The following is a 26,991-nucleotide window of genomic DNA, read 5'->3' as shown; positions in this document are numbered from 1 at the left end:
GTGACGTGTTAACAGCTATAGGAAAAAGAGTGTAGTCCTTAGTGTTCGGAAGACATGAACGGAGGTTGGACTTGGATAGAGACATTTTTAATTCTGATGACTGTGCTTGTGTTTGTATCCAGGGAGGCTCCTCTCCAAGAGACCAAGCAGCAGCAACTTTAAATCAGTTCAACCACAATGAAACCTCTGTGTTGTTGACCACCTCAGAAGTTGCTTGGGAACTAGACATTCAGGGACTATTGCATGTGCTGAACACATACTCCAAAATATGGAGTAAGATATCCACCGTATTAATTACTTAAAACGCACACAATGGAGCCCAAGGCCTGGTGATGTCATACTGAGGACAAGAATACGGTCAAGAATGTAGTAGACTTGCCGACTGCAGCTGAATAAGAAGTGCTCCCCTGGCTTCATGACATGACCAGCTGTTAGCCGTTGTCGAACCTATCTTTCAGTGAAGATCAGCTCTGGCAGGGGAAGGTGTGTCACAAGGATGGCCATTTATGGGGAGTTAGATACCCAGCCAACCTCAGCTGCAAGGAGGTGCTTGGGAGGTGGCAGTGCCCCTTCTACACTATCCTTCAGAGAATGTCCATTAGAGGCTTCAGTGGGAACCTGCAGCATGTGATTAATAATAAAACATCTTTATTAATGAAATCGCTATTACCTATTTTATGCATAATGGGTCAGATCCCATTTATTCAGGAAAATATACCTCACTGAGCCAACCAAGTCATCAGATGAGGAGTTCAGTAGACCTTAGGACAAACTTCAGAGCTTGCAGAATCCAATGGGACTCACCATTACTATTGTTCTCCAAAAAGGCTTGTATGTATATAGTCCTTCTACACTAATTTTGTATTAGCACCAAATTCTCATAAATATATTGGCTCACTCTTAATTTTACTAAGTCCTGATATATTTCCATAGTATTTTTTTCTGAATAGAAACAGCCAGCAAAAGAGGACATTTACCTTTTTCTTTTAAATTAGTTTAATGAATTTGCTTGTGAAAGGTGCAAAATGGACAGAATTGAAGATTACTGTACATTTCCACAGAACTGACACAGGACTAGCAAATGCAGTTCAAGATTCCTCACACTGTTTAATATCCTCAACCCTAACCTTGAGTGACCAGAGCATAGATTTAGTCACAGACTGATTTGATCCTTGGCTTCTTTGCTGATACTTCTAACGAGGATGGCAGTAGGTGGTTTGGGTTTTTTTGTTTGGTTTGGGGGGTCTTTTGGCTGGCACACTTGTCTGCTCGGAACTGACCAGGAGTAACAGTGCATTCTCCATCACTGGCAATTTTTAAATCAAGGGTGGATGTTTTTCTAAAAGATATTCTCTAGTTCAACCACAGCTATCGTATTTGAAGCAGGAATTAACTCAGGGAAGTCTATGGCCTGTGTTATGCAGATCAGACTAGATGATCACAAAGTTCTTTTCTGGTCTTAAAATCTATGAAGGTGTCACGGAGTCCCTGCGTGATGCTCTGGAACTGCTCCCCATGAAGCCAGTCAGGACTTTGGGGCAGTCGCCTTCCTGTGAGCAGCCTGTCTTTAGGACACACAGCTTCCACCTTCCTGGGTATGACCTCGGAGCATTCAGCATCCTCTGCCCCTCCGTGCACTTCCCACAGCAAGTCCGCTCAGGCAGGGCTCCTGGGGAAGCCAGAGGGTCCTGCACCCCAACTTCGCAGTCAGACGTGACTCTCAGCCAGCCAGTAAAACAGAGGTTTATTAGATGACAGGAACATGGTCTAAAACAGAGCTTGCAGGTGCAGAGAACAGGACCCCTCAGCTGGGTCCATTTTGGGGGGCAGTGAGCCAGACAACCATGTCTGCCCTTCACTCCATGTCCCAGCCAGCCCCAAACTGAAACTCCCTCCAGCCCCTCCTCCTCTGGGCTTTGTCCCTTTCCCGGGCCAGGAGGTCACCTGATTCCTTTGTTCTCCAACCCTTTAGCTCTCACCTTGAAGGGGGGAAGGGCCCCGCCATCAGTTGCCAGGAAACAGCATGTCGGCCATTCTCTGTGTCCAGACCCCTGCACACACCTGCCCTCTAGGGCTCTGTAATGATCGTACACCCTTACCCCACCACCTAGATACTTAAGAACTGCATAGGGGAAACTGAGGCACCCCCACACTATTCAGAGGAAACATTAAGAACAGTCCCACTTTGTCACAGAAGGTCACACAGAAAATCTATGACCTAGGCAGGAATAGACCCCAGATCTTGATTTTAGTAATGGGCTTCAATCTCAAGACCTTTCTTCCTCTCAAGCAAACAGATGGCCTTACCCACAGAAGAAATGTGCAGGGCTGGTGGCTAGAAATAACAAGCATTTTACTGATAAACTGAACAGTTCATTCTGGAAGTAATTGAGAAACAATAAACCTAGCAAATCATTTTTACAGTCACTCTTCATAAGTGTTACCACTCTTTAAGGGTTCCATGTCCCATTACCAGTCTGTTATACCACAGAATATCTCAAGTCAACTAAGAAAACTATTACTGTACTGGTTTCAGAGTAGCAGCTGTGTTAGTCTGTATTCGCAAAAAGAAAAGGAGTACTTGTGGCATCTTAGAGACTAACAAATTTATCCGATGAAGTGAGCTGTAGCTCACAAAAGCTTATACTCAAATAAATTTGTTAGTCTCTAAGGTGCCACAAGTACTCCTTTTCTGATTACTCTACTGAGTATCTAATTTAACCAGGAAAATAAGTCATTCAGGGTGAAATTCCACCTTAGCATGAATAAATACATCCCTTACATTTTTAAGGGCAATTTTAGGTGATAATTGGGAATAAATAATTCAAATATTACAGAAAATCCATTCATAAACTATAGATATTATCAAATTATAGTCAGATATTAGACGCTTACCTCCATTGTTTTGTACTCCTGTTTACTAATCTGTGGCATTGCCCAAGATGAATCATGCAGCTTCATTTTTGTCTTGTAACTTACACACTGGATGACAGTGCCAATGGTAAGCATTGCCTGAGTTAACAGCATCAGCATCAGAAGTAACAGAAGTATATCATAAGATTGCTAAAAGTAAAAATGTATATAAGTTGTTAGATGTTTATCATACCTGTCTTTTCTGCCTTCTCTCACTTCATATTTTCTGGAGTTCTCCCACAGTTTACATGTTTCAGTATGACACCTCATTTTTTTCTCTTGCTGACTGATCAAACACTTTGTTCTTTTGGAAAACTAAACTGCATTGAAAAGCTTTGAACAGAGTTGGGTGAAATTTGTTAGTTTTGGTTTGGTTTTGGTTTGGTGTAAATCATTCATTTTCTATTCACATATCTTTGACTACCTGGGCATAAAGCCCTCAGGAAACTTGAGCTGGTGTAGAATGTGGTAGTACATTTCCTCAGCAACACAAGCTACTGGGATCTGCAAACTCTATTAATCTTTTCCCCAAACCAAGCTTTGAATGAATCCAAGTGTTTACAAGTGAACATTTAGCACTCTATCCCACTGTGCCACTTACTGATAGGCATCCTAGGAAACAATTTGAAAGAAATTATTCTTCATGTAAGGTTTAGAACTTTGAAGTTTGTTCGCCACAATTTTATGAACACTTAGAATCATAGAATATCAGGGTTGGAAGGGACCTCAGGAGGTCATCTAGTCCAACTCCCTGCTCAAAGCAGGACCAATCCCCAACTAAATCATCCCAGCCAGGGCTTTGTCAAGCCTGACTTTAAAAACCTCTAAGAAAGGACATTCCACCATCGCCCTAGGTAACCCATTCCAGTGCTTCACCACCCTCCTAGTGAAAAAGTTTTTCCTAATATCCAACCTAAACTTCCCGCCACTGTAACTTGAGACCAATACTCCTTGTTCTGTCATCTGCAATCACTGAGAACAGACTAGATCCATCCTCTTTGGAACCCCTTTTCAGGTAGTTGAAAGCAGCTGTCAAATCCCCCCTCATTCTTCTCTTCTGCAGACTAAATAATCCCACTTGCTGAGCTGTTATGGAAAAGTTCTGTGGAATTTAAATAAAAAATGATTACCTTGTTATAGGTTATTTTTAACCATTCTATAGAATTTGATGGAGAACTATAACCCTGTTATAGTCTTCTATATGATGGTTCAAAATAACTATAGAAAGAATAGTTTTAGAATGTGTGACAGGGTCAGGCCAGATGGCTACAAAAGAGTGGTCGACGGTAGATACATTAGTTCCAGGTTAAGCAGGTCCCTTTTCCCTGGGTAAAATAACAGGGACTATTCCAGAACACTCAGGAACTTTCTAGAACTATTTAAGGCAGGCAGGCTAATTAGGACACCTATAGCCAATTGGGAAGCTGCTAGAATTAATTAAGGCTAATCAGGACACCTGGGTTAAAAAGGCTCTCACTTCAGTTAATGAGGTGTGTGCAAGGAGCTGAGAGTGAGAGGGCGTGCTGCTGGAGGACTGAGGAGTACAAATGCTATCTGGAATCAGGAGGAAGATCCTGTGGTGAGGATACAGAAGGTGTTGGGAGGAGGCCATGGAGAAGTAGCCCAGGGAGTTGTAGCTGTCACACAGGTGTTACACAAAACACTATAGACAGCTGTGATCCACAGGGCCCTAGGCTGGAACCTGGAGTAGAGGGCAGGCCCGGGTTCACCCCATCCCCCCAACTCCCTATTGGATACAGGAGGAGTTGACTTGGACTGTGGGTCCCACCAAAGGGGAAGGTCCCTGGCCTGTTGCCCGACCCACTAGGTGGACCAGCAGAGACTGTGGGGATTGTTCTCCTTCCTTTTCCCCATGCTGGCCAGTGATGAGGTTATCTGAGTGAACAGCAGATTTGAGCAAGTGGCCAAACTGAGGGCTACTGTGAATCTCTGAGGTGAGCAAAATCTGCCAATAAGTGCAGGACCCACCAAGGTAGAGGAGGAACTTTGTCACAACTGTTATATAGGTTTTTAGAGTAATTTCCAAAACATTTTAGTCATTCTCCATAATACAGCTATCTATATCCTTATGATACATAACTCATAATACTCTTTATTTACTCCCTCTGAATTGCTAATTGGTGGATGCTAATTTTTCAAACGAGTAAAATACATACTTTAACTGCTGGTGGATAATTTTTAAAGATGTCAATAACTCGCATGATACTGAAGGATAAGTATCCAGAAGCAGTGAACAACAATGGAGAAGTGACACTGCTTATGGCAATCAGGACCTCAACCTAGTTAAAACAAGATATTACATTTTAAATTGATGTTAAACTTGTGTTAAATAAATAAAAATAAGAGCAAATAACATTGGTTCTTGATTCCACTTCTTCCTGCAGCAAATTTAATGGGAGTGTGTGATAAAAATATACAGAAAGGGCACAATCTGCAAGCCATCCATATTCAGATCTCTCCTCTAAGTATGTACAGAAGCAGGAATTCAAATAAATGAATATTCACTATGGAGGCTAAAGGCTACTAGCTAAGAACTCTATTGCTTTGTAGTACATTTAAACTCATTTCCATTCAAAGTTCAAGAGGGTTGTTGTATTGTTTTTGTTTTGACTATGTCTTTCAAGTACAGGCAGAGGAAGCAAAAATGGATTAGGAGGGCTAGCATGGAAGGGACACTATTATTTTTTTCATTTACATGAAACAATAAGAATTACAGCCAAACATTAGGTGATCTGTACATGCTAAATAACTAAACCAACAGATTCTGGTAGTTTCAGGTAAGGTTCCTGATGACAATAACAGGCTGATTTTCATTCAAAGATAATTATGTAGGGTCAAATTCTGTTTCAATTGCCACCATAGATCACTACTGTCTTCAGTGTGGCTGCATGTGTCTAACTGAGAACAGAATTAGGACTACTAGCTGTTTGGTGAGGCAGACCCATTTTGTACCCCTGCTGACTCTCCTTACCATCCTTGTAGTAATGTCCACAACTTCCCCTGAAATATCCAGTACAAATAAATACTTTGTACATTTTAATCAATTAAAAATCTATTTTGGTTAATGCACTAATGGTATATCGCAGGAGGAAAGCCGACTGAACTCTCTTTTAGTACAATTAACTTTATAAGTACAGAGCCAAGCACTCCATTGGTCTCCTTTCTAACAGTATTAATTGAGTATTCCAAGGACCCCGACATCTATTTTGTTATATTTAGTATATAACTTTTGATGGTAACTTTACAGTGAACATATATTAGTTGTATGATTATCACCAAAGGACTTTATTCATAATATTCCATTATAACACAATATCTGAACATTACACATATACTTACCAAACATTTACTTGGATATTCAGCAGCTACATGACTTGCAATGGCACTTGGAAAGCACTGAAAAGAACTCCAAGACATTAGAAAACATTAAGACCCAGCTCCTCGGCTGATAAATTGGCATAGCTTCATTGGCTGCAGTGGAGCTACATTGATTTACACTAGCTGAAAATCGGGTCCTCAATTTGCTCCAAAAATGTGAACTTACTTGTTATAAAGTTAAATTTTTGTATAACACTGTATAAGCAATATTTATGGTACTAATTTAATGGGGAGAAAAATTACCTCAAAAACTTTATTGCCATTAATGGAGTGTTCTGTACTACTAAATCTATACATATCAAGATGACACTATTACCCATGTAGCCTAAGTCAGTAGGTCTTCCATGTGCTAACATTCTACTGAACTTGAATTTAGCACGCTAAAGGATTCTGGGTGAATTCACCCAGGGGCTGGTGTCTCTCTCCATTTTGTGCTGAAGAGATTGCCAACCACCGGATTCACGTAAGCATGGACCCAGTGGCTTCTCCACTACCTGTCCCCTCAGTGGTATTGAGGCATGCACGGTCACCCCCTTATGAATTTTCTTCTCCTGTCTGCAGCTCTCATTATGTTGCTATCATCATGAAGGGTTTCACACTGAGGTGAATGTCCACCACCAATCACTGGAGGTTCAAGTATGTAATTAGGACAGCCACTTAATCAAGATGATAGGCTGACCTTGGCATCCTAAGGATTCCACTAAAGTGAAATTCAACCCAGATCTTAATTGTGCAGACTGAATGACGGTATTTTAAAAACATGGACCTGTTTAGTAAAGAATAACCCCTTTAATAGCCTTATTTTATTACTGATTTCAATGGGAATTTTACCTAAGTAAGGCACTTACGTCCTAATACAGTGTTGTAAATCAAAAGGCAGGCATGTTAGACAATCTAGCACTATCATTAAAAAGCATTAATTTTTTGTAAGGCAGTGACTGAAAATTAATTTGAGAGCCAAATAAACATCAAGCTTAAAGCTACATTTAATAGTGTAGTACTTACAGCCACTAAGATCCAAAAGAATGTTACTGAAAGGTATGGACCTGAGACTAACACATCCATATTCAAAGCAATTATTCCACCAAATACTGCAGAAATTCCAATAATCACTTCAATTACCTGAAAAAAATTAAAGCACTAAAATAATTAGCAATGAATTAAACTAAGTTTTTACAGTCATTTCAGTTGTGTAGTTAGGATGACTCATAGACGTTAATGGATACATTTATGACATGAGAAATGTCTGAGGCCAATCCTACACGCATGAAAGACTATGGCAAAACTTCCATTAGTTAAAATGGGAGTAGGACTGGCCCCTTTCTACATGTTTACAATTTTATTCAGTGTTTCCAATAAAAAATAAATGGTCATATCTGCAACTATTTCTTATTTAATCATTAAGTAGACTTTTCCTTCCTGTTTAGGACAGTTGGAATTTATCTTGTAAAATCAACGCATAACTCATGTTCATGTTGACACATTATAACAAGCCTGTTCCTGAAGCTATTACACACAGAACTCTCACAGGCTTTAAAGGAGTTCAGTATGTGAAAAGATGAGAGAATAAATTCATATATCTCAAGAAAACAAAGCTTTTCTTACTGAACAGGATTTCAGAATTCGAGTAGGAAAGCTGACATAGTTCAAAACGCTGGTACTGTCATACACGGTACTCTAAAGGTAAAAAAGAAACAACATGATCTGAAAAAAGTATGCAGTTTAATAAGGGCCAGGTTGTGTCTTGACTCTACACAGTATAAGGGGCAGTTGTTATACCAATAAATTAAAAACCAGCAGGAGCTTATTAAAGGGAAAAAGGCAAAATACCACATTTATTGTGAATACAGAAAGAATCATAGTAAGCAGTTAGTTACAGCTATAACATTCCATTCAATCTCATATTTATTCACACATTCATTCATACACTCACACACACACACACACAGGTTCTGCAAGGTTGTTATCATAGTTACCAGCCTTAGAGTTGCTCATGCCAAGCCACTGGCCAGGTGGCCTGGACATGAGGAGGGAGCAGGGGCTTGTCAGATGCTCATATGATGCTTCTGGAAGTTGGTTTGCAGAATCAGATCCCAAAGTTCTCACTTTTTAGAGTCTATTTTTATAGGAATTTCTTCCTGTGCCAGTCTATGAAAATTGCTTCATCATGCTGTTGCTGAATCAATCAGCAGATAGCACATTCCTGCCGGCTCCGTGCTGCTAGATGTTATCTTGTTCTTTGGTTCTCCCATTCTTGAGGCTGTTGGGTGGATTCCAGTCTGCCCTCCGGGGGTCCTCTGGTTATTTCCACTTGACGCCTTCTTCAACGGATGGACACTGGATTCGTAGGCTGGCACCTCCCTGATCATTCAGTTATTATCCACACCAAGCATCCATCCACATACATCCTCTATCTCTATTTTAATCACAATTGTTAATACAACAAAAGGGAGGGGAGTCTCTGGGTGCTGTTTCTGTTGTTAGAGTGTTGCTTTGAGAAGAGACTCTGTCTTAGAATGTACTAACACAATTAGCAGCTTGCAAGTTTCACACATAGAGGGAGAGAAACAGTACCAAAAACCAAGAGACCTCTTAATTAGTAATACCCTGGAATTTAAACTCTGGGGAATCAAACTCATTTGTGATTTTAATACAGAAGTTCTTTAATATGATCCAACACAGTCAGACATATCCCCCCAATCACTTGTGAAGTCTGCCTGCAACTTGACTATAAGGTTGTGGGGAAGAGTAGGTGTTGCATGCCCTGTTCCCAGGGAATGAGTAGAGCATTGGTTCCACCCCGTAACACACTGGCCACAGCAGATGGTCAAAAGGGAAGTAAGGGTCAGCAGCAAATTTCCTCCCCCTGGGAGCAAGTGGGGAGCAGGGAAGGAATCATAGCTCTCTGAATCACAATTTTTTTCAACACCATCTCAGGAGACACAAAAAGCACAAACTAGTCCAATGTAAGCATTGTCAATACTATTGTCAATACTATAATAAGTTTTATATGTGGATACAAAACATTTTTTCTCAGAGGGAGAAATTTTCTATATCCTTCACTGAATCATAAATATTTTGTATTTTCCCCTACTTTGTATTTTCATCTTGAAGCTCATATATTTCCATCATTACTAATAAAGGCACTAAATTGTAACGGAATCCACTCAGAAAACATGAGCCCCTCTCCATATCAGGTTAGGGCCAGATTAAGCCACTCTTTCTCATGTAGTACAGAACCTTCCTATACAAAGTAGTTCCAAAAGGTGGAAGAATCCAGCCCTTATACAGTTTCTGTTAAGTAATGGAAAACACTAATTTCCACTCATTTTCCCTCTGGGGCTTTGCATAGCAAACAGCATTACCACTGGATTACAAAATGGCATAGATACAGGGCCAGTTTCCCACAGTGCAGCCCATTTGCACTACTACAGTGTTGCAAAGGGGCCATAAACTTGTCAGATCTCCCCAGATAAGGATTTTACCTGTGTGAGATAGCTATCTCTTATGGCAGCACCTCACCCCCAGCAGTTCATGGTATAGGAAGCATCTGTGGGTGTTTGCTTCGTTCTGGGAAGAAGCATGTGCTGTTGCAGAAATCATATAAGGTGGGATATTGAAAAGTGCCTGTGTGACTTAGGAGCACAAGTGTCATTGAATTTCTAAGTCACTTAAGGTGGTTTTGAAAATCCCATCCACAGCCCCAAATCCTGCATTCAGCCCATGCTACCCATGTTAATACTGGGGAACGCTGCATAGGCAATGTGGGAAGGAATCTACCCTCTTCCTCAAGCTTCAGAAGAGCAGCAAAGCTTTGCACATATGCATGCCTGAAGGACAGGGAATGGCTCAGAGTATTTGCATAATTATGGTGTCCTTCAACCACCCTACCTGTCTACTGTCAAAGTGTCCCAATGGAGTTATGCTCTACAAAAAGCAAGGAATATGGATGCCCTGCATGAGCTCATGGTATCCTGACCATGGTGCATAGTACAGTTATAGTAGTCACACTTTGCACAGGGCCCTCTGCCCCTTTGGAGATGGGAGAAAATTGGGGCATCATTATATTACAGTAGATGCTCATTAGTAGCAACATATTGGTGCCCTTTTCCAGTTGCTCCTAAGCAGCTGTTGCTGTTACGGGGAGTATCATCTGACCAAAAGCATATGAAGAGTTAAGAGTGTTTCAGAAGGGGTGTAGCAGCCATGTTGGGGGAGGCAAGTTTTGGGGGGATGGGCAGGGGCACCCTGTGTTTGGCATGGGAGCCCCCAGTTTGCAAAATGGCTGAGTGAACCCAGCTGCCGGGAAAAGGCTGAGGATGCTTCTGCTGGCATCTTCATGCCCCACTCTGGCGAGGGATGGCTGGCTGGGAGGGCACCATGCACAACCTGCAATGGAGTGTGGAGGTGGCTCCTAGCACAGAGAGCGGTGACAGAAGGGGGGAAGGGGACAGGTCAGTGGCCTGGGGAGGGAGGTCCCCCGAACCCTCACTGCAAAACAGCACACCCACGCTGGCAACCGAGATGGAGGGGACAGCTCAGTGCATGGGAGGTTCCCCCAAATTCCCCACTGCAAAATGGCAACCCCCCGCCACTGCCTGTAAGCCAGATGCTGAGAATGGAAGAAGGAAACCTTTCAGCTGTGCCTCTGCTGTTCCCCTGACTCCAGCTTTCCCCCCTGAAAAATCCCTCTCTTCCAGACCCTCTCTCCAATCTCCCCCTACACATGCTCTCCATTCAGGCTCTGTCAGGCAGGGCAAGTGAATGAGACTCTGTGCCTTGGAGCTGCACTGAAGGGTCAGGAGGGGAATGGAATGACGTAGTTTGGTGCGGAGGGGGAAACACCCTATTTGCCCCCCATCTCCACCCCTGGATGTGACATCGCAACATCACAAATGTTGCTCTTATATGCCAGCTATGTTGCTGTTACCTAGTAGACAATTCACAGTAGGGAAAGAGTTCCCTGGGGAAATATTGCTTTTAAGCGGTGGCTGTTCTTACAAGGTGTTTCTGCAAACAAGGGTCTCCTGTACCTTGATTTCTCTTAATTATTGTTCTGAATCAATTTCACAATGAAATATAAAATTATTATATAAAAATGAAGTCACTAGTACTTAGTCAACATAAAGAAAGAACAGACAGGCTGAAGAAAACAAAAAAAATGAAATTAACAAATTGTAATTCTTAAGGGAAAACCTACTTTCTTCCTCCTACAGCAGTCTTCATTAGACCTAGCTGAAATGATCACAGTAGTTGCCATGAAGATTTCCAGCAGAATTAGCAGAATCAAGTTGAAATTTATCTGCCAACAGAATTCCATATCAAACATATCAAGCATTAAATAAGTAACATTAAAAAACATAACTGTGTCTATAAAAATTTAGCAAACTGTTGATCCATGATTAATAAGTTCCTATTGTTCTTTCATGTCAGTTCTGCTTTCTAAATGCATTAAAGTTACACCTTGTCTCTGACATATATCTTGCATACCATGTTTCTTGAAGAAAACCAGAACAGGCAGATTTCAGAGGCCTTCTTTTGGGCACTGAAATTGATCTTCCTCACTGTGTCATGTTTAGATCTAGGCATATTGTGATCCTTGACATATTTAGCTTCTAGGGAAAGTGGCAGCACAAAGAACTACAAAATAATAAAGATACTATTTGACTACAGTATCAACTTCATATTTTAAAATCATATTTACCTATGCACATTAAAAAACATACTGTAAAATAGAAGTTAAAGAGATATTTCTAAACATTAGAAGAAATCCTCACCGAAACTATCACTTGCCTCTGTTAATGCTACATCTGGCTAGGGAGGGTTTCAAAGCTTCTAATGCTTTAGGAAAGGATTTTGGAACCACATGAGTTCACTGCTCATGATCCTCCTCTGTGGCTGAGGAGCATGCAGTGCCACTTGGAGAAAGGGGGTAGGTAACAAAGGTGACAAAGCCACCTTTGCACTTGACTGATCCTGGGCCAGTTATCCACACAAATCCCAGCATAAAGCAGAGCTGCCTGACGGAGTCTCTAACTTGGATCAGCTGCCAATGGTCCCAAAAGACTGATATAGCAGGCAGAGAGCATCAGGATGCAGGGAGATCCCAGTCACATACCCTTTTTCATGGCCACTCTCCTTAAGGTAACAGCTGAGGAAGAATGTGGTGGTATAGACACTCTTTGGATATGTTTGCACAGCAAAGACAAACTTGTGGCTGGCCCATGCCAGCTGACTTGGGCTCATGGAGTTCAGGCTGCTGGGCTGTTTCATTGGTATGAAGACTTCCAGGCTCAGGCTGGAACTTGAGCTCTGGGATCCTCCAATCCCACATGGTGCTAGACCCCAGGCTCCATCCCAAGTCCAGAAGTCTACACAGCAATGAAATAGTCCCGCAGCCTGAACACTGCGAGCCCAAGTCAGCTGGCACGGGCCAGCCATGGCTGTCTAGTTGCTGTGTAGACACGCCGTTTGTCACCAGAAGATTCCCCTTTGCTGGGATGATCCACAAATGGCTGGCTACACTGATTCCAGGGCTATTTTGCACTGGGGAAGCATCACAAAGCAGCCACAGCACAGCCTGGGATTGGCCCACATATTTATTTTAACATTTACAACATTTTTTAAAAGTTATCTGTGACGATGTAACAAAGGCCCTCCACAGATGGTGTTGCTTTAAGTCATAAAGTGCTTTGAATTAAACAGAGATTTAATATTTTATGGGTCCAATATCCTCCAAATTATTAGCAGCGAACCCATGTCAGACCTAATGACTAATATTTCCCTGTGCAGTTTCTATGAACAATATAATGAATCATCAGAGAGATATTATAATATTTATGAAATGGGCAAGTAGGGAGGCTAAAATAAACTACTTGTCTCATGTACTGAAGTCTCTTTGCACTACATAGCCAGTGCAAAGCAGCCGTAAAAGTGGCAGACCTGGCCTTGAGAGGATCACTCCAGTGTAAGGAGATCCTCCAGTAGGATAGAACCATCATAGCACCATGGATCAGCCTGGTGCACAGCCAGTCCAGGATCAGAGAAGCACAAAAATCCACACCTGCAGCTGAGGATCTGGGCCACAGAATCAATATGCAATTTATCTGTTTTCAGATGCCTTGGAAAACTATGAAGAATCAGCCAGAGATGTCCTGTGATTGTCGTACTAGACTATAGAATTTGGCAAATAGGAAATTATGTTTGGGTTATAAATTTACCTCTCTCTAACTTTTACATGTTTCTAAATTTCTAACCCTATACCCAGATTTCCCCCCACCCATCCCCATACACACACACACATACACACACACACACACACTGTGTTTTAATCTGCACCGAAGACTCTGAGGTGGCAGTATGGTTGAGTGGATAGAGCACTAGCCTGAGGGATGTGGGTTCAATTATGAGCTCTACCACTGGCCTGTTGGTTGACCTTGGGTAATTCACTCCCCCTTTCTGTGCCTCAGTTTCCCCTTCCATAAAATGGGGATTATGATACCTCCTTTGTAAAGTGCTTTGAGATATACTGATGAAAAGCACTATATAAGAGCTAAGTATTATTACTATGATCAAAATACTTTAATCTCACTACAGTTGGCCGTACATAATTGTATGGTAATGCAGATTACCATGCAACCTGAAAAAAATGGTTACTTACTTGTACAGTAACTTTTGTTCTTCTAAATGTTTTGTGCATGTATAAATTCTACTGCAGGTGTATGTGAACCCAACACACTCGAGTCAGAGACTTGCCAGCAGTACAACTAAATTGTGTATGTGCTTTTGTTCTCCTTGTTTACCGAGTGTAGGGCATAAAAGGGGCTTGTCTCCCACCTCTGTCTCCATTTTTTCACACCGCTGTGTGTCTAGTGTCTGAAGTAGTGGGAACGATGGGAGCGTCATGGAATGGATATGTGCACAACATATCTTGAAGAACAACCGTTTCTGTAAAAGCAAGTGACCTTTTCCCTCTTTTGAATGATTGTGCACATATATATTCCACTGCGGGTGACTCATGAGCAGTTCCCTTCCAGGTGGTGGGACTTTGGATCATCTGCACAGAGACTGTAGCACCAACTTGACAAAGTTGGCATTGTCATGAGAGGCTTGAGTGATGGCAAAATGTCTGGAAAAGGTGTGTACAGATGACCATGTTGCTGCTCTGCAGATATCTATTATCAGAGTGTTGCTGAGGAAAGCTGATGAAGTGGACTAAGCCCTGGTGGAGCTAGACATAATGCTTGGTGGAGGAGAGACTTTAGAAAGATCATAGCAGAGTTTAATGCAGTCAAAAATACACTGAATTGACACTAGATGACATTTACTCTCTTGGCATACACTACAAAGAGCCAGGGAGATTCTCTAAAGCAGTGTTTCTCAACCTTTTTGATAACAAGGACTGGCTTGCTGCCTTCCTAAACTGTGTCAGGGAGATCTCAGGGACTGGCTCCAGTCCATGGACCGGTCATTGAGAAACATTGCTCTAAAGGACATAGTGTGATCTAGATAGAATGCCAAAGCTATGCAAATATCTAAGGTGGGGAGTCTTTCTTTGGCTTTGGAAGAGTGGCACAGGCGCTGACTCCATGGGTGCTCCGGGGCTCAGGAACCCACAGAAAAAAAATAGTGGGTGTTCAACACGCAGGAGCCAGAGCTTGAGTGTGGAATGTGATGAGTTCTGTGCTGCTAACAGCTTCTGCCCTGGGGCAGGGACTTTGTTTATAAACAGAGGCAGGGTAAATAAGATAACAAAAGGCTTGTCATTAAATTAGATGAAGGATCATTAGATGATCCTGAAAGCATTCTCCAGTTAAAAGATAGGAAACAAAAAGGTTAGGAATAAATGGTCCATTTTCAGAATGGAGAGAAGTCAATAGTGGTGTCCCACGAGGGGCTTGTACTGGTCTGGGACCTGTGCTGTTCAACATATTCATAAATGATCTGCAAAAAGGGGTAAACAGTGAGGCGGCAAAGTTTGCAGACCATACAAAATTATTCAAGATAGTTAAGTCCAAAACAGACTGCAAAGAGTTACAAAGGGATCTCACAAAACTGGGTGACTTGGCAACAAAATGGCAGATGAAATACAATGTTAAATGCAAAGTAATGCACATGGCAAAATATAATCCCAACTATACATACAAAATGATGGTGCCTAAATTAGCTATTACCCATCAAGAAAGAGATCTTGGCATTATTTACAGTACTCCGGAAGCACTATATTTCCAGAGTACTGCAAATTCATGAGGATCCTTCTCACTGTGTCTGTATCATCTTGAACTCATTCTCCAGCTTCAGAAGACTTAAAAATTATCTCCAGTCATCAATGAAAGAGACACAGCTGAATAATGTAGCTGTCCTTAACGTGCATCAAAACAATACCAAAGAACCTAGATGTAAATAAGACTGCTGACAGTTTCATCCAGAAGTCTACAGGGAGACATAATGTCTTTAAACTGGGACGTTAGACAGCTTGTAGGTGACTGTAATGATTTTAATATACTGTAATTCATGATAATGTAATTAAGTAGTTCATAACAATTGAATCATTATTAAAATAGTAAAGATACCAATGATAGATACATTCAATAACTAGAATATGAAAGAAGTGTATAAATATACTGAAAATAGCCTCCTCCCAAAACTGGCAGAGTGTCGTCCCCCCACCCCAATACACGCACCCCTTTAAAAGCACCCACCAGCAAAAACAAAAGTTAGCACCTATGAAGAGTGGGGTTTTGTGTAAAACACTGGCAGATGGATAGCGTAATTCAGGTGGAAAGTTGACACTACATTTGACATGAATTTAGGGTGTGGGTGTGGCCTAAGGGAAACCTTGTCTTCATGGAAGACTGAAAGGAGGGTCAGCTAGAAGAGCCTGAAGTTCTGAAACTCGCATTGAAGAAGTGGTTACCTCCAGAAATGCCATCTTCATAGACAATAAAGTTAGTGATGTTGTCACCAGAAGGTCCCAGAGGATTAAGGTCCCATGAAGGTACAGGGTCAGACACAAGCAGGCATACACTGACTAGACACTTGAGAAATCTTGAAACCAAAGGGTGAGAGAAAATAGAAAACCCATCAACTGGTGGGTGAACAGCAGTTATGGGAGCCAGGTGGACCCCCATGGAACTAAATGAAAGGCAGATGACTTCAGGAGTAATGGGTAGTCAGTAGAAGTCTTAACTTCTGTGACAGGGAGATAATTAAGATTGCACTGTGGCACTCTGCACCTCATAGCAGCTCACTGGAACCTCCATATTCACTACTGTCATTTTGTATAAAGTAAGCCTTGTGAGGTATCATTTTAAAAGTCTTGATCTGTTGAACATCAATATCCTGGATTGTATGTGCTATCACTGTATGTTAAGTTATGAAGTTTTGCTATGTGTGTGTGTTACTGAAATATGTTGTGAGGTTGGGAAAACCCAGCCTTTCAGGTACAACAATGGAGTAGCCAGATGGGCTGATGTTGGTAGGACGGAAACTGGAATCTGCCAAAGGGTTCAAGCAAGGCTTCATTAATAGGAAGGAGCTGGAAGTTCCAATGGTGTTGGCAGAGCCAGCGGTGCCAACATGGAAGGGTGAGGAGACAAAGACATCAATGCTGCCATGAATTATGCCGACAATGCCAATGGCAGTGCTGGGTGTTGCAACAGTGGACTGCACTGCAGGTCCTCTGCCGCTAGAAAGGCCTGCGGAGTCAAAGGTAAGTGCTCAGTGACAGTGCTATCAGTGCCCACTTTGTTGGATGCGGAAAAGACAGACATGGTAAAGATTAAGACACTTACATTAAGACACCTACATGAGTCTTGATGGCCCTGTGGAAGCCAGAGTCAATACTGCTGCATCAGACAGCGCTGGGGAAGGCCTATTCTTGTATTTAAGCTCTGACTCTGCACCAGAGGACTTACTTGAGGACTTTTTGTGAGGCAAGGACTGGGACTTTGAATGTCTATCAGAGTCGGAATGCCTGAAGCACTTCAGTGAGGATGGCATGGAGGACAAGGAATGGTGTTATCCCAGGATTTATGATTTGGAGCTGGATGGGCATTCCTCGTCAATGCAGAATCTGATCTCTACTAGTCAAGGTCTGTTTCTGACACAGGACATACAGACTCCTTCATCAAATGCACTTTGAGGTGAAAATCTCTCTGTTTTTTTTTCATTCCAGTGGGGAACGAGGTACACATAGGGTATTTGTCCCTCAAAGGCACCTGACCTCATCAAGGCAGATCAAGCAGCTTTTTGTGTCCATCCTAACAGGGTAATGGCCCTGCACGAGGCACATTGCTTGAAGCCTGGGAATTCCTTCATAATAAATCCACCAGGGCCCCAGTCTATAAATACACTAAATACACTATAAACTACTAATAAATTAACTGTATACATTATAAAGGAGTAATTTCGCAAAAGCTGACAAACCTAAGCAAAAGCTACAGGGAGCTGCAACTCTTGCCATGCGGGGTGAGAAGGAACTGAGAGGCAGTCTGTGGACATTGCCCTTTTACACCCTATGCTCAGTGAACAATGGTGCATGTACCACCTTGTGGTACTGCTGTCAACAGTCTCCGACTAGAGTGTTCTGGGCATACGTACACTTGCAGTGGAATGTATAGGTACACAATCATTCAAAGGGAACTAGGGCTAAAGGTTAAAATTTTCAAATGTAGGTGTCTAAATTTAGGCACATATATTAAAGTGATCTGATTTTCAAAAGTTCTAAAGTAAATATTCAGAGCTACTATTAACTTGAAAGCTCTGTACCTCTGAAAATCAGACCAGTTATTTAGGTGCCTCAGTATGGATTTTAGCCACCATCTAATGGTGCGGATGACAGAACAGTTAAAGAACTGCCAATATTTTTTCTACATTAGTGTTTCTGCTCTTGCTAATCTGATGTAACTGTACTGGGGATAGCAATAGTCGGAATGTTTTTGGGGGAAAGCCTTATATAATACAAATAACAACTAACTTTTATAAAGTTTTCTTTCTGTACAAATCTCAAAGCAATTTACAATACTATGTTAAACACATTCAGAGACACACTTTCTGGGTGCTAACGGGCAAGGACAGAACATTCATTTCCATTTTATTTATTTATATATTGATGGCTTTCTGTTATACTTTTAAAATGTCTAGCAGATGGCCACAGAGGTAAGATACAGTGGTCACCATTAAAAATAAATAAATAAAAATTTAGCAACATTACCTCATATTGGTATCTGAGATACCATATGTATTTTCTTTTCTAGGTATAGGGAATATTGTGTGAATTCGATACCACTATATGTTAGCTGTTTTGTACGTTGACTTTTTAATGGTGCTTGCTGAATGTAAGAACAATTCTAATGTGGATGAATTCTTCTTTGGTTGACTGTTGTCAACTTCATTGACTGACTAGATGTCAGTTAACCGGTGAAGAACTCCAAAAGAAATGTTAGTCATAAAAGGCTTTCTGTAGGTGACGTCAGGAACAAACATATCAGTCAAAGAAGAACAAGGAAAAGATCAGACTTAGCCTGAAGATGCAATCCACTAAAATAACAAGGTTTGGAACCTCTCCTCACTTCTTATATTCCAGCATCATTAAAAAGAAATTAACACTTGGCTAATCTAAAGATGTCCACCAAGTCAGCTTTTCCTTTCTCTTCTGATCTTACTCTCTCCAGTGGCTCTTTCGGAGCATTATTCAAGGCAAAAGCTAGAGAAACTTCCATTTAATCAATTTGAAGGCACGTGTGAGGGTCTAATTCAAGAATCTGGGTATACGAACCAATATAGGAAGACAATTGGGAAAACGATTTGCATATGTTTTTTTCTTCCAAGTTAGTTGTACAGCTTTCACCCATATAATTTTTATACCTTCTATAACAAGCCAGCCTTTCCTCTGAATAGGGAAGCCTTCTACAGAGACAAAAGCAATGATCCAAAGAGATCCTACACATGGGCGGCATGTAATGGAGGCTGGGGAAGCTAGGCCTTCCCAAACCTCACACCGCTGTGGGGGCAGTGGCAGATTGCCACACGGCCCATCAAGCCCTGGCCAATTTGAGCCCCTGGAAAAATCTGGTGGCGCAGCTTCCCACAGTTCCCATTGGCTGGGAACGCAAACCGTAGCCACTAGGATCTGCCGTACTTGCAAATGCTCAGGTAAACAAAGCGTCTCGCGGCCCGCCAGGGGCTTACCCTGAACAAGCCGCGAACCAAAGTTTGGGAACCGCTGGACTAGATGATCATAATGGACCCTTCTGGCTTTAAACTCTCTAAGTCTACGAGAAAGACAAATACAGAGTTGGCTGATAATTTTTTCATAACTCACATTTATTGCCGATGGATTAAGGACAAGTTTGCATCCAAACCAAATTAAACACGTTGTTGTTACAGCAAATGTAGAAACAAATAGAATCTGGAAATTGGGTATCTGTAAAACAATTGCAAAAAGATTTTTTTTCAGATAACCAAAGAATAAAAGATTAATAATCAATTAAACTATAAGCACTTACCACATTAACTTTGTTTCTTGCTATAGCAAAACTCACAACTGCTGAAGGAATACACTAGAAAAAATAAATGAAACAAAAGATTAATAGAATTGCTTACAAAACAGCATAAATTTATGTTAATAAGAATAGTATACATGTTTCTTAGAGGATCTGGTACATATTGTAATAGTTTTTCTTTATCCATTTTGAATTGAAAAGTGAATGAATAATATGGAGAAAAAGGAGAAATAAAACATAAACATATATTAAAATAATATGAAGGGTCAAACAAGCAAACAAAAGCTTGGAGATTCAAAGCAAAGGCTACCACGCTTGTCTCAAACTCAACAATTAAGGGTTGTATTTTAATATTCCAAGGGATTCAGAGCAGTAATGAACTACAGTCTCTCACTGTTAAGTGAATGCTGCAATAGCTAGGCTTTCAATGAAAGAACAGCAGTCTTTCTGGAGAAATTTAATGTCTTTGTTAGTTTAAATTAATTCCAGCAGGCCTAAAGTTCTAAAGCAGACAAAAGAAAACCTGGACCCTTAGTGTTCTTTTAAAGAGACAAAGCCAAAGTTGTTAGACCTAAAAATTGACCAGCTTTGATGATAGTTCAGTTTTGAAGGTCTTTGTAAAAGTAATTTGTGGGGTCATATTATGTCTTCAGAACTGTACTTGTGACCCCCATGACTTCACTGGGAGCTGTGTATATGTGAGGGCAGAATGTGAGCCAGTTGTACTGGGGAAAAATAGTCTACATTCCATAAAGAAAAACTTTCCTGAAGGGATCTTATTATCTCCCAAGTGTCACCCTTATTGAGGTATTTATCTCATTGCAGGCTCCATTCCATTCCACACATTTAGGATGTTACTGCAGTGTTAGAACATATTTATAAGTGAAACAGAAAACTATGAAAATAAAGTTATAGAAAATGGTTTTTAGCCAAAAAAATTAATTCCACATCATCTGTGCTTCCTTCACTAATCATTAGAGCTAGGCAATTTTTTTCAGTAAATAGTAAATTTGCTGAAAAATGCATTGTGGAGGGCACAGAACCTATTTGCAAATTCAGGTCAAAAATCACCCTAAGAAAAAATATTTTGGAAATGTCGAAATGTTTCATTTCAACATTTGCAAAACAACCCATTTCTACACTTGTTTTGAAAACATCCATTTTAATCAATATTTCATTCGAAAATGTCATTTCAAATTAACATTTCATTTCATAATGTCCTTTTGAATCACCATTTGAAACACTATGATCAACATGAATGACATTTTTTTGTTTTTCTTGTTTCAGTGAGAAAAAAAAATTCACTTTGGGTCGAAACTAAAATGCTTTTTTTCCACTTTTTTAGCTAAGCCACTGAACCAAAAAAAAAACAATTATTTTTTTTAGCTCTGTTAATCATCTTCTGTGTCCAAAGGGATATTTGGGGTGAATTCCCAGCCCCACTCAAGTCAATGGGAGTTTTACCATTGACTTCACTGGGGCCAGGCTTTACCCTTTGAGTCCCACATTTGTACAGTGTCAATTTGCCACTGAGAACAAGTATAACAGCAGGTTAGCATTTAGCTAACATGCTCGATAGAGTCTCTCCAGCACTTAATTTACAATTTTTAACATTAGCAAAAAAGGGGGGAACATTTTTAAAGGAAGAAAAATGATTAAATGAGTGAAAACAACAATCCTTTCCCCTCCCCCATGTTAACATTAACACGGGACCTAATCCTGCTCCCACTGAAGATAATGGGAGTTTTGCCATTGATTTCAATTGCAGCAGCATCATTCCCAATTTGTAACATGTTGGTAAAGACTTTATACTCTCTTTCTGACCCATGAGTCTGGCCAAGTTGCACTTGATGCAAGATGCAAAGGGAAGAGGCAAAGTGAACCTTAGAATATTTTTTGTTTTTCTCCTGTTGCACTCTGAGTCACAATCTCTTCCCTGAGCTGCTTCTGTGGTCATATAGCTACACTGTCCCTTACTCAGAATAAAGTACCAGTCTTGCCCTAAATTAGAAAAAAGATTGATTGATATATATATCAACAAAATAACAATGGCACAGTAGAGTATTTCAAGGTACGGAGGAATCAGAGCTAACTTCATCATACCCACAGAGATCTAAAATGGAGATCATGAATGCCAGAGGAAAAATTGACAATGGTTGTGTATAGCTTAAAGTGATCTGTTCTGCCAATCTTATTCTTTAAATCTCAAACTGGTGTCTGTTGCAAAATTTTGATAGATGAAAAAAATTACCACCAGCAGTGGAACAATATCATAAAATTCTATCTTTGTTGTTCAATTGTTAGAGTGTCAAATTCTTACAGATTTTACTAATAAAGTAATAATATTTATAGAACACCTTTCATTCTGTTAACACTTAGATACCTTGGTAATGTGCACCTTATAAAACCTGAGACAGAGAGAGAGAAAGAGAGAGCGAATGAAACCCATCCATCATAATAGCATCTACCCACCAGATACAAATATAGGGTGAGGGATCACAAGGGAATCTTAACTGAAATTTCCTCCCTAGAGGTTTCTCTGCAGCAGGAGACAATTTGTAATATAAAAAATATACATGGGCATCACTGCATCCCACACTGAAAAACAACCACTTTTGGTGAGAAACAAGGCAGCTATTTAACAAGCATGATATTACTAACAATTCTTTGTGAAAACCCTTTAGCTTTAATGTACAGCGAAACCCTACATAAGGAACATTTATTGTGTGCATGGGAGAGGAGGTATAATGTTGGATAAAATGATGAGATGGGTGGAGAAAGTCTGAGCATGAAGAAGACAGACATTAAAAGGAAATTAAGTTCATAAAATTATTTATTATAGTGTGCATTCTCAGACAGCCACAGCAATTAATTAAGAATGCTTACTGAACCTGCTGCACAACGTAAATAATCCATTTCAGATGGAAAAACATTTCCCAGATAAAGTGAAAATCCAGAAGTAACAAGAAGGCAAGTCTGCAAAGCAAAAATATGGTATAAATTAATGTCAAAAATGTATAAAAAGAGCAAATGAACAGTCGAAAACCAGTAGTCCTTTCAAAATAAAGTACTTTTGAACTTTTAATAACACAGTCTTTGTACAATTGATAATGAAACAATACATCAAAAGATGTACAGGTCAAAAGAACATGTTTTGCTGGCTGTTAAGACAATATTGGATTGTACAAGCACATCTGAGCTAAGTATTGTGTAATGACTTGGCAAATACATAAAGAAATGCTTAGAAGGTAGTCACATCATAATTGAATTTTGGGCTGAAATAGCTTGATGATAAAAATGAACCTTTTAGGACCAAAATATCAAAGGGCTCTCAACTAAACCTCTAAATTTATGCTCACAAAATTGTATATGAATGCTTTTTGGCATACAGTTTTGAACAACCAGGTTTTTACATTGTTCCAAACCTTGTATGTGCAATTCAAGAATTCCGTGTGCTGAGGTTTGGATTATGAAAAAATTTACCTGTACAAAGCTGACCAATCATAAATGTAGAGTCTGATTTTCAGTTTTGGCTTTTCCTGTTATATTTATACTAAGGCCCTCACAAATTCGTAATTGATTTAGGAATGTGTGAATTATTATAACCACTTCTGGAGAATTACAGTCTCACTTTATACTCAATTTTACAGGGCAGAATCCAGAATACTATTTATATGCACACATGGAAGTATTAATTGTTATACCCAATCTGGCCCTCACTCTATATGCAGAATTAAAATCAGTATGAGTTTTTGTATACACTGATGAAAGGACTGGTTTCTTATCTTTCTCTACCACTGCTGTGTTTTTCTTGCTGGCAGTTTACCCTGTGAATCTGATGTATCTCAGTGACCCCCACCTAAATACCCTTTTAAATCATCTGGGGATTTGTGTTTTGTTTTTAAGAAATAGATATTTATTTTGATTATTACCCTTGTTTGTTTTACTGAATTCTCAGACTGTGGATCTAATCCGGGTCCACTTGAAGTCAACAGTAAAACAATAATTTTTATTTAGGTGGGAATGAACTCAGACCTTAGAAGATTAATGGGCCTAAAAGATTCAGAACATAGGAATAACAATACATTTATGTCCCATTATTGCCTTCTTGAGTTATTTCCATGTAGGGGAGTGCACATTCTATGGGTAACAACTTGCAGCATTTCTTTATAATTCCTCTGATGGTGAGGGAGCAAAATTACCTACTCTTCCCCAGAGGAAGAGATTGCAGCTTCCACTCCCTAAAACTGCAGATACACCAAGATCTAAGCAAATAATGCAGATATTATCATGCTTCTACTGTTTTAAACCACTATACCATCCAATTATTCTTATATTTTATGTATACTATATCTTGGAGGTGCTTTCATGTGCTGCATTCTAGTGTGATACTTACATATCTTCCCACTCGGAGCAGAGAGCCAGTTTGTCAGATGGCCAATGAAAGGGAGATATCAGTGTGCCCTGGGAAGTGAACTGGCCCATCCCATGAAGAACACATAAGACTGACTGGCCTAAGCAGGGCCTCAGACTGAGCCCACATTGAGAGACAAGCATACACATCACATTCCCTTGTTGGCTCACTTTGGGTTTCATCATGGTAGTCTGAGCTATTATCTTCTGACGTACACCCTTAAAAGAAATGGCTTAATGGATGCAGATAGAAATGATGGTTAATTGAAGATGATGACTGAGGGAAGGCAAGAGGAGGCTGAAGGGTAAAGTCAGGACTTGCCAATGTAAGCTGGACTGGAGAACTGTGGGTGAGGAAAGTGGCCATCAGAAGCATGTGACTACGAGAACCGAGCAGAGGAAAAGACCAGCAAGTGAAGGAGAAATAGAGCTCAAGAGAAAATATGCTGAGCTGGAAAATGAAGGAGGAACACAGAAGGCAGTAACTGAAGGTGGGAGGGCAAGGAAGAAGAGAAGAGTGGCTAGTCCTACAAGAAGAGGGGAAGAGTTCAGAGCCTCGGAGGACAGAAGATGACTTGCAGAAGATTGCAAGGGAGAACAAAAGACAAGGGGACTTGCAGCAAGAAAGAACAGGAGAAAGGCCAGAGAATCACACCAACACCAGGAAGAGACAGGTCTATGTGATTGATGACTCTCTACTAAGAAGAACTAACAGGCCTGTCACCACAGCTGATCCACAGAACAGAAGGGTGTGCTCTCTGCCAGGAGCTAAGATACAGGATGTGGACCTGAGGCTGAAGAGTATCCTAGTTGGAGCAGGAAAGAATCCATGATTGTCCTTCATGTGGGAACAAATGATACTGCTAGATTCTCACTGGAATGCTTCAAGGGAGACTATGCCAGGCTGGGGAAGATGCTTAAAGAAATGGAGGCTCAGATGACATTCAATGGTATTCTTCCTCTCCCTAGAGGAGGAAAATGAAGATGAGACAAGATTATGATGATTAACGGATGGCTCAGGCAGTGGTGCTATAAGTAGGGCTTTAGGATGTTAGACCACTGGGGAGGCATCCACAGACAGAGGACTGTTCTCATGGATGGACTCCACCTGACAAGGGAGGGAAATAGACTTTTGGGGTGGAGGTTGGCATAACTGATAAAAGAGCTTTAAACTAGGAATCTGGGGAAGATGGTTGGGAGATGCTCTTGTAATTTCCACACCTGATTCTAATATTGACCAGGAGGAAAATCAAGAAAGAGAGAACACAGCAATGGAGAAAAGAACAGCAATGGGTAGGAGAATGGACAGAAAGAGGAAAGAGAGTGTCAATACCAATGAAGCTACCAGTCAGGTAAGTGATACTGGCAGGAGAATGACTGTACCTAATTGGTGAGGAATCTCAGTAAAGCCAAGCAGAAACAACTAAGATGTTTGTATACAATGCAAGGAGCCTGAATAACAAAATGGAGGAACTAGAACTACTGGTTCAGGAAGTGAAACCAAATATTACAGGGATAAAAAACCATGATGGAGTTGTAGTTATGACTGGAGTACTGGTATTGAAGCGTATGTGCTGTTTGGGAAAGACAGAAATAAAGGTAAAGATGGTGGAGTAGCATTGTATATTAATGATGAGGTAGACTCTAAAGCAATTAGAAGTGATGGAATGGATAAAACAGAGTCTGTTTGAGTCAAAATCACTTTCAGAAAGAAAGCTACCAGAGGCTCCCCTGGGATAGTGCTTGGGGTGTGCTATAGCCTCCCAGGATCCGATATGGATAGAGACCTCTTTAATGTTTTAAGGAAATAAATACTATCGGGAATTGTGTGATTATGGGAGACTTTAACTTCTCAGATATAGATTGGAGGACAGGTGCTACTAATAATAGTAAGGCCCAGATTTTCCTGGATATGATAGCTGACAGATTTCTCCACCAAATAGTCACCAAACCAATAAGAGGTGATGCCATTTTAGATTTGGTATTGATGAACAGTGAGGACCTCATAGAAGAACCGGTTGTAGGGGACAGCCTTGGTTTGAGTGATGATGAGCTAATTCAGTTTAAACTAAATGGAAGGATAAACAAAACTAAATCTGTAACTAGATCCTTGATTTCAAAAGGGCAAACTTTAAAAAAATAAGGGAATTAGTTAGGGAAGTGGACTGGATTGAAGAACTCAAGGATCTGGAGGTGAACGAGGCTTGGAATTACTTTAAGTCAAAGTTGCAGAAATTATCAGAAGCCTGCATCCCTAGCAATGGGGAAAATATTTATAGGGAAGGGTTGCAGACAAAACTGGATGAGCAAGCATCTCAAACAGGTTATTAAGAGAAAGCAGAAAGCTTACATGGAATGGAAGATGGGATGGATCAGCAAGGAAAACTACCTCTTAGAGATCAGAAAGTGTGGGGGAAAAGTGAGAACTGCCAAAAGCCAAGCAGAGTTGGACCTTGCAAAGGAAATTAAAACCAATAGTAAAAGATTCTATAGCCACATCAATAAAAAGAAAACAAGGAAAAAAGAGGTACTGCTAAGCACTGAGGATGGGGTGGAGATTAAAGATAATCTAGGCATGGCCCAACACCGAAACAAATACTTTGCCCGAGTTTTTAATAAGGCTAATAAAGATCTTAGTGGTAGTGGCACTAGGGTGGCTAAAGGAAATGAGGACATGGAAGTAGAAATTACAACATCCAAGGTGGAAGTCAAACTCAAACAGCTTAATGGGACCAAAGTGGGGGGCCTGGATAATCTCCAT

General features: G+C 40.6%; 1 protein-coding gene across 2 annotated transcripts in view; it reads right to left on the bottom strand.

Moving 5' to 3' along the window:
- MLC1 (modulator of VRAC current 1) overlaps positions 1–26,991 on the bottom strand; it is a 37,321-nt gene that overhangs the window by 3,750 nt on the left and 6,580 nt on the right. Inside the window, exons 4-12 of one of the 2 annotated variants that reach the window (XM_084650483.1) lie at positions 22,704–22,793; positions 19,821–19,874; positions 19,637–19,738; positions 11,513–11,614; positions 7,918–7,989; positions 7,318–7,434; positions 6,274–6,330; positions 5,091–5,213; positions 2,896–3,063 (exon numbers count right to left, since the gene is read on the bottom strand). In XM_084650483.1, coding sequence (XP_084506609.1) covers positions 2,896–3,063; positions 5,091–5,213; positions 6,274–6,330; positions 7,318–7,434; positions 7,918–7,989; positions 11,513–11,614; positions 19,637–19,738; positions 19,821–19,874; positions 22,704–22,793 — 885 coding nt within the window. The remainder of the gene's footprint in view (positions 1–2,895; positions 3,064–5,090; positions 5,214–6,273; positions 6,331–7,317; positions 7,435–7,917; positions 7,990–11,512; positions 11,615–19,636; positions 19,739–19,820; positions 19,875–22,703; positions 22,794–26,991) is intronic. The other variant, XM_084650484.1, reaches the window with a different exon arrangement.

The sequence above is a fragment of the Lepidochelys olivacea genome, assembly GCF_965140295.1.
Source record: "Lepidochelys olivacea isolate rLepOli2 genome assembly, chromosome: 1".
NCBI classification, from domain to species: domain Eukaryota; kingdom Metazoa; phylum Chordata; order Testudines; family Cheloniidae; genus Lepidochelys; species Lepidochelys olivacea.
This window is presented reverse-complemented; position numbering and strand designations above follow the sequence as displayed.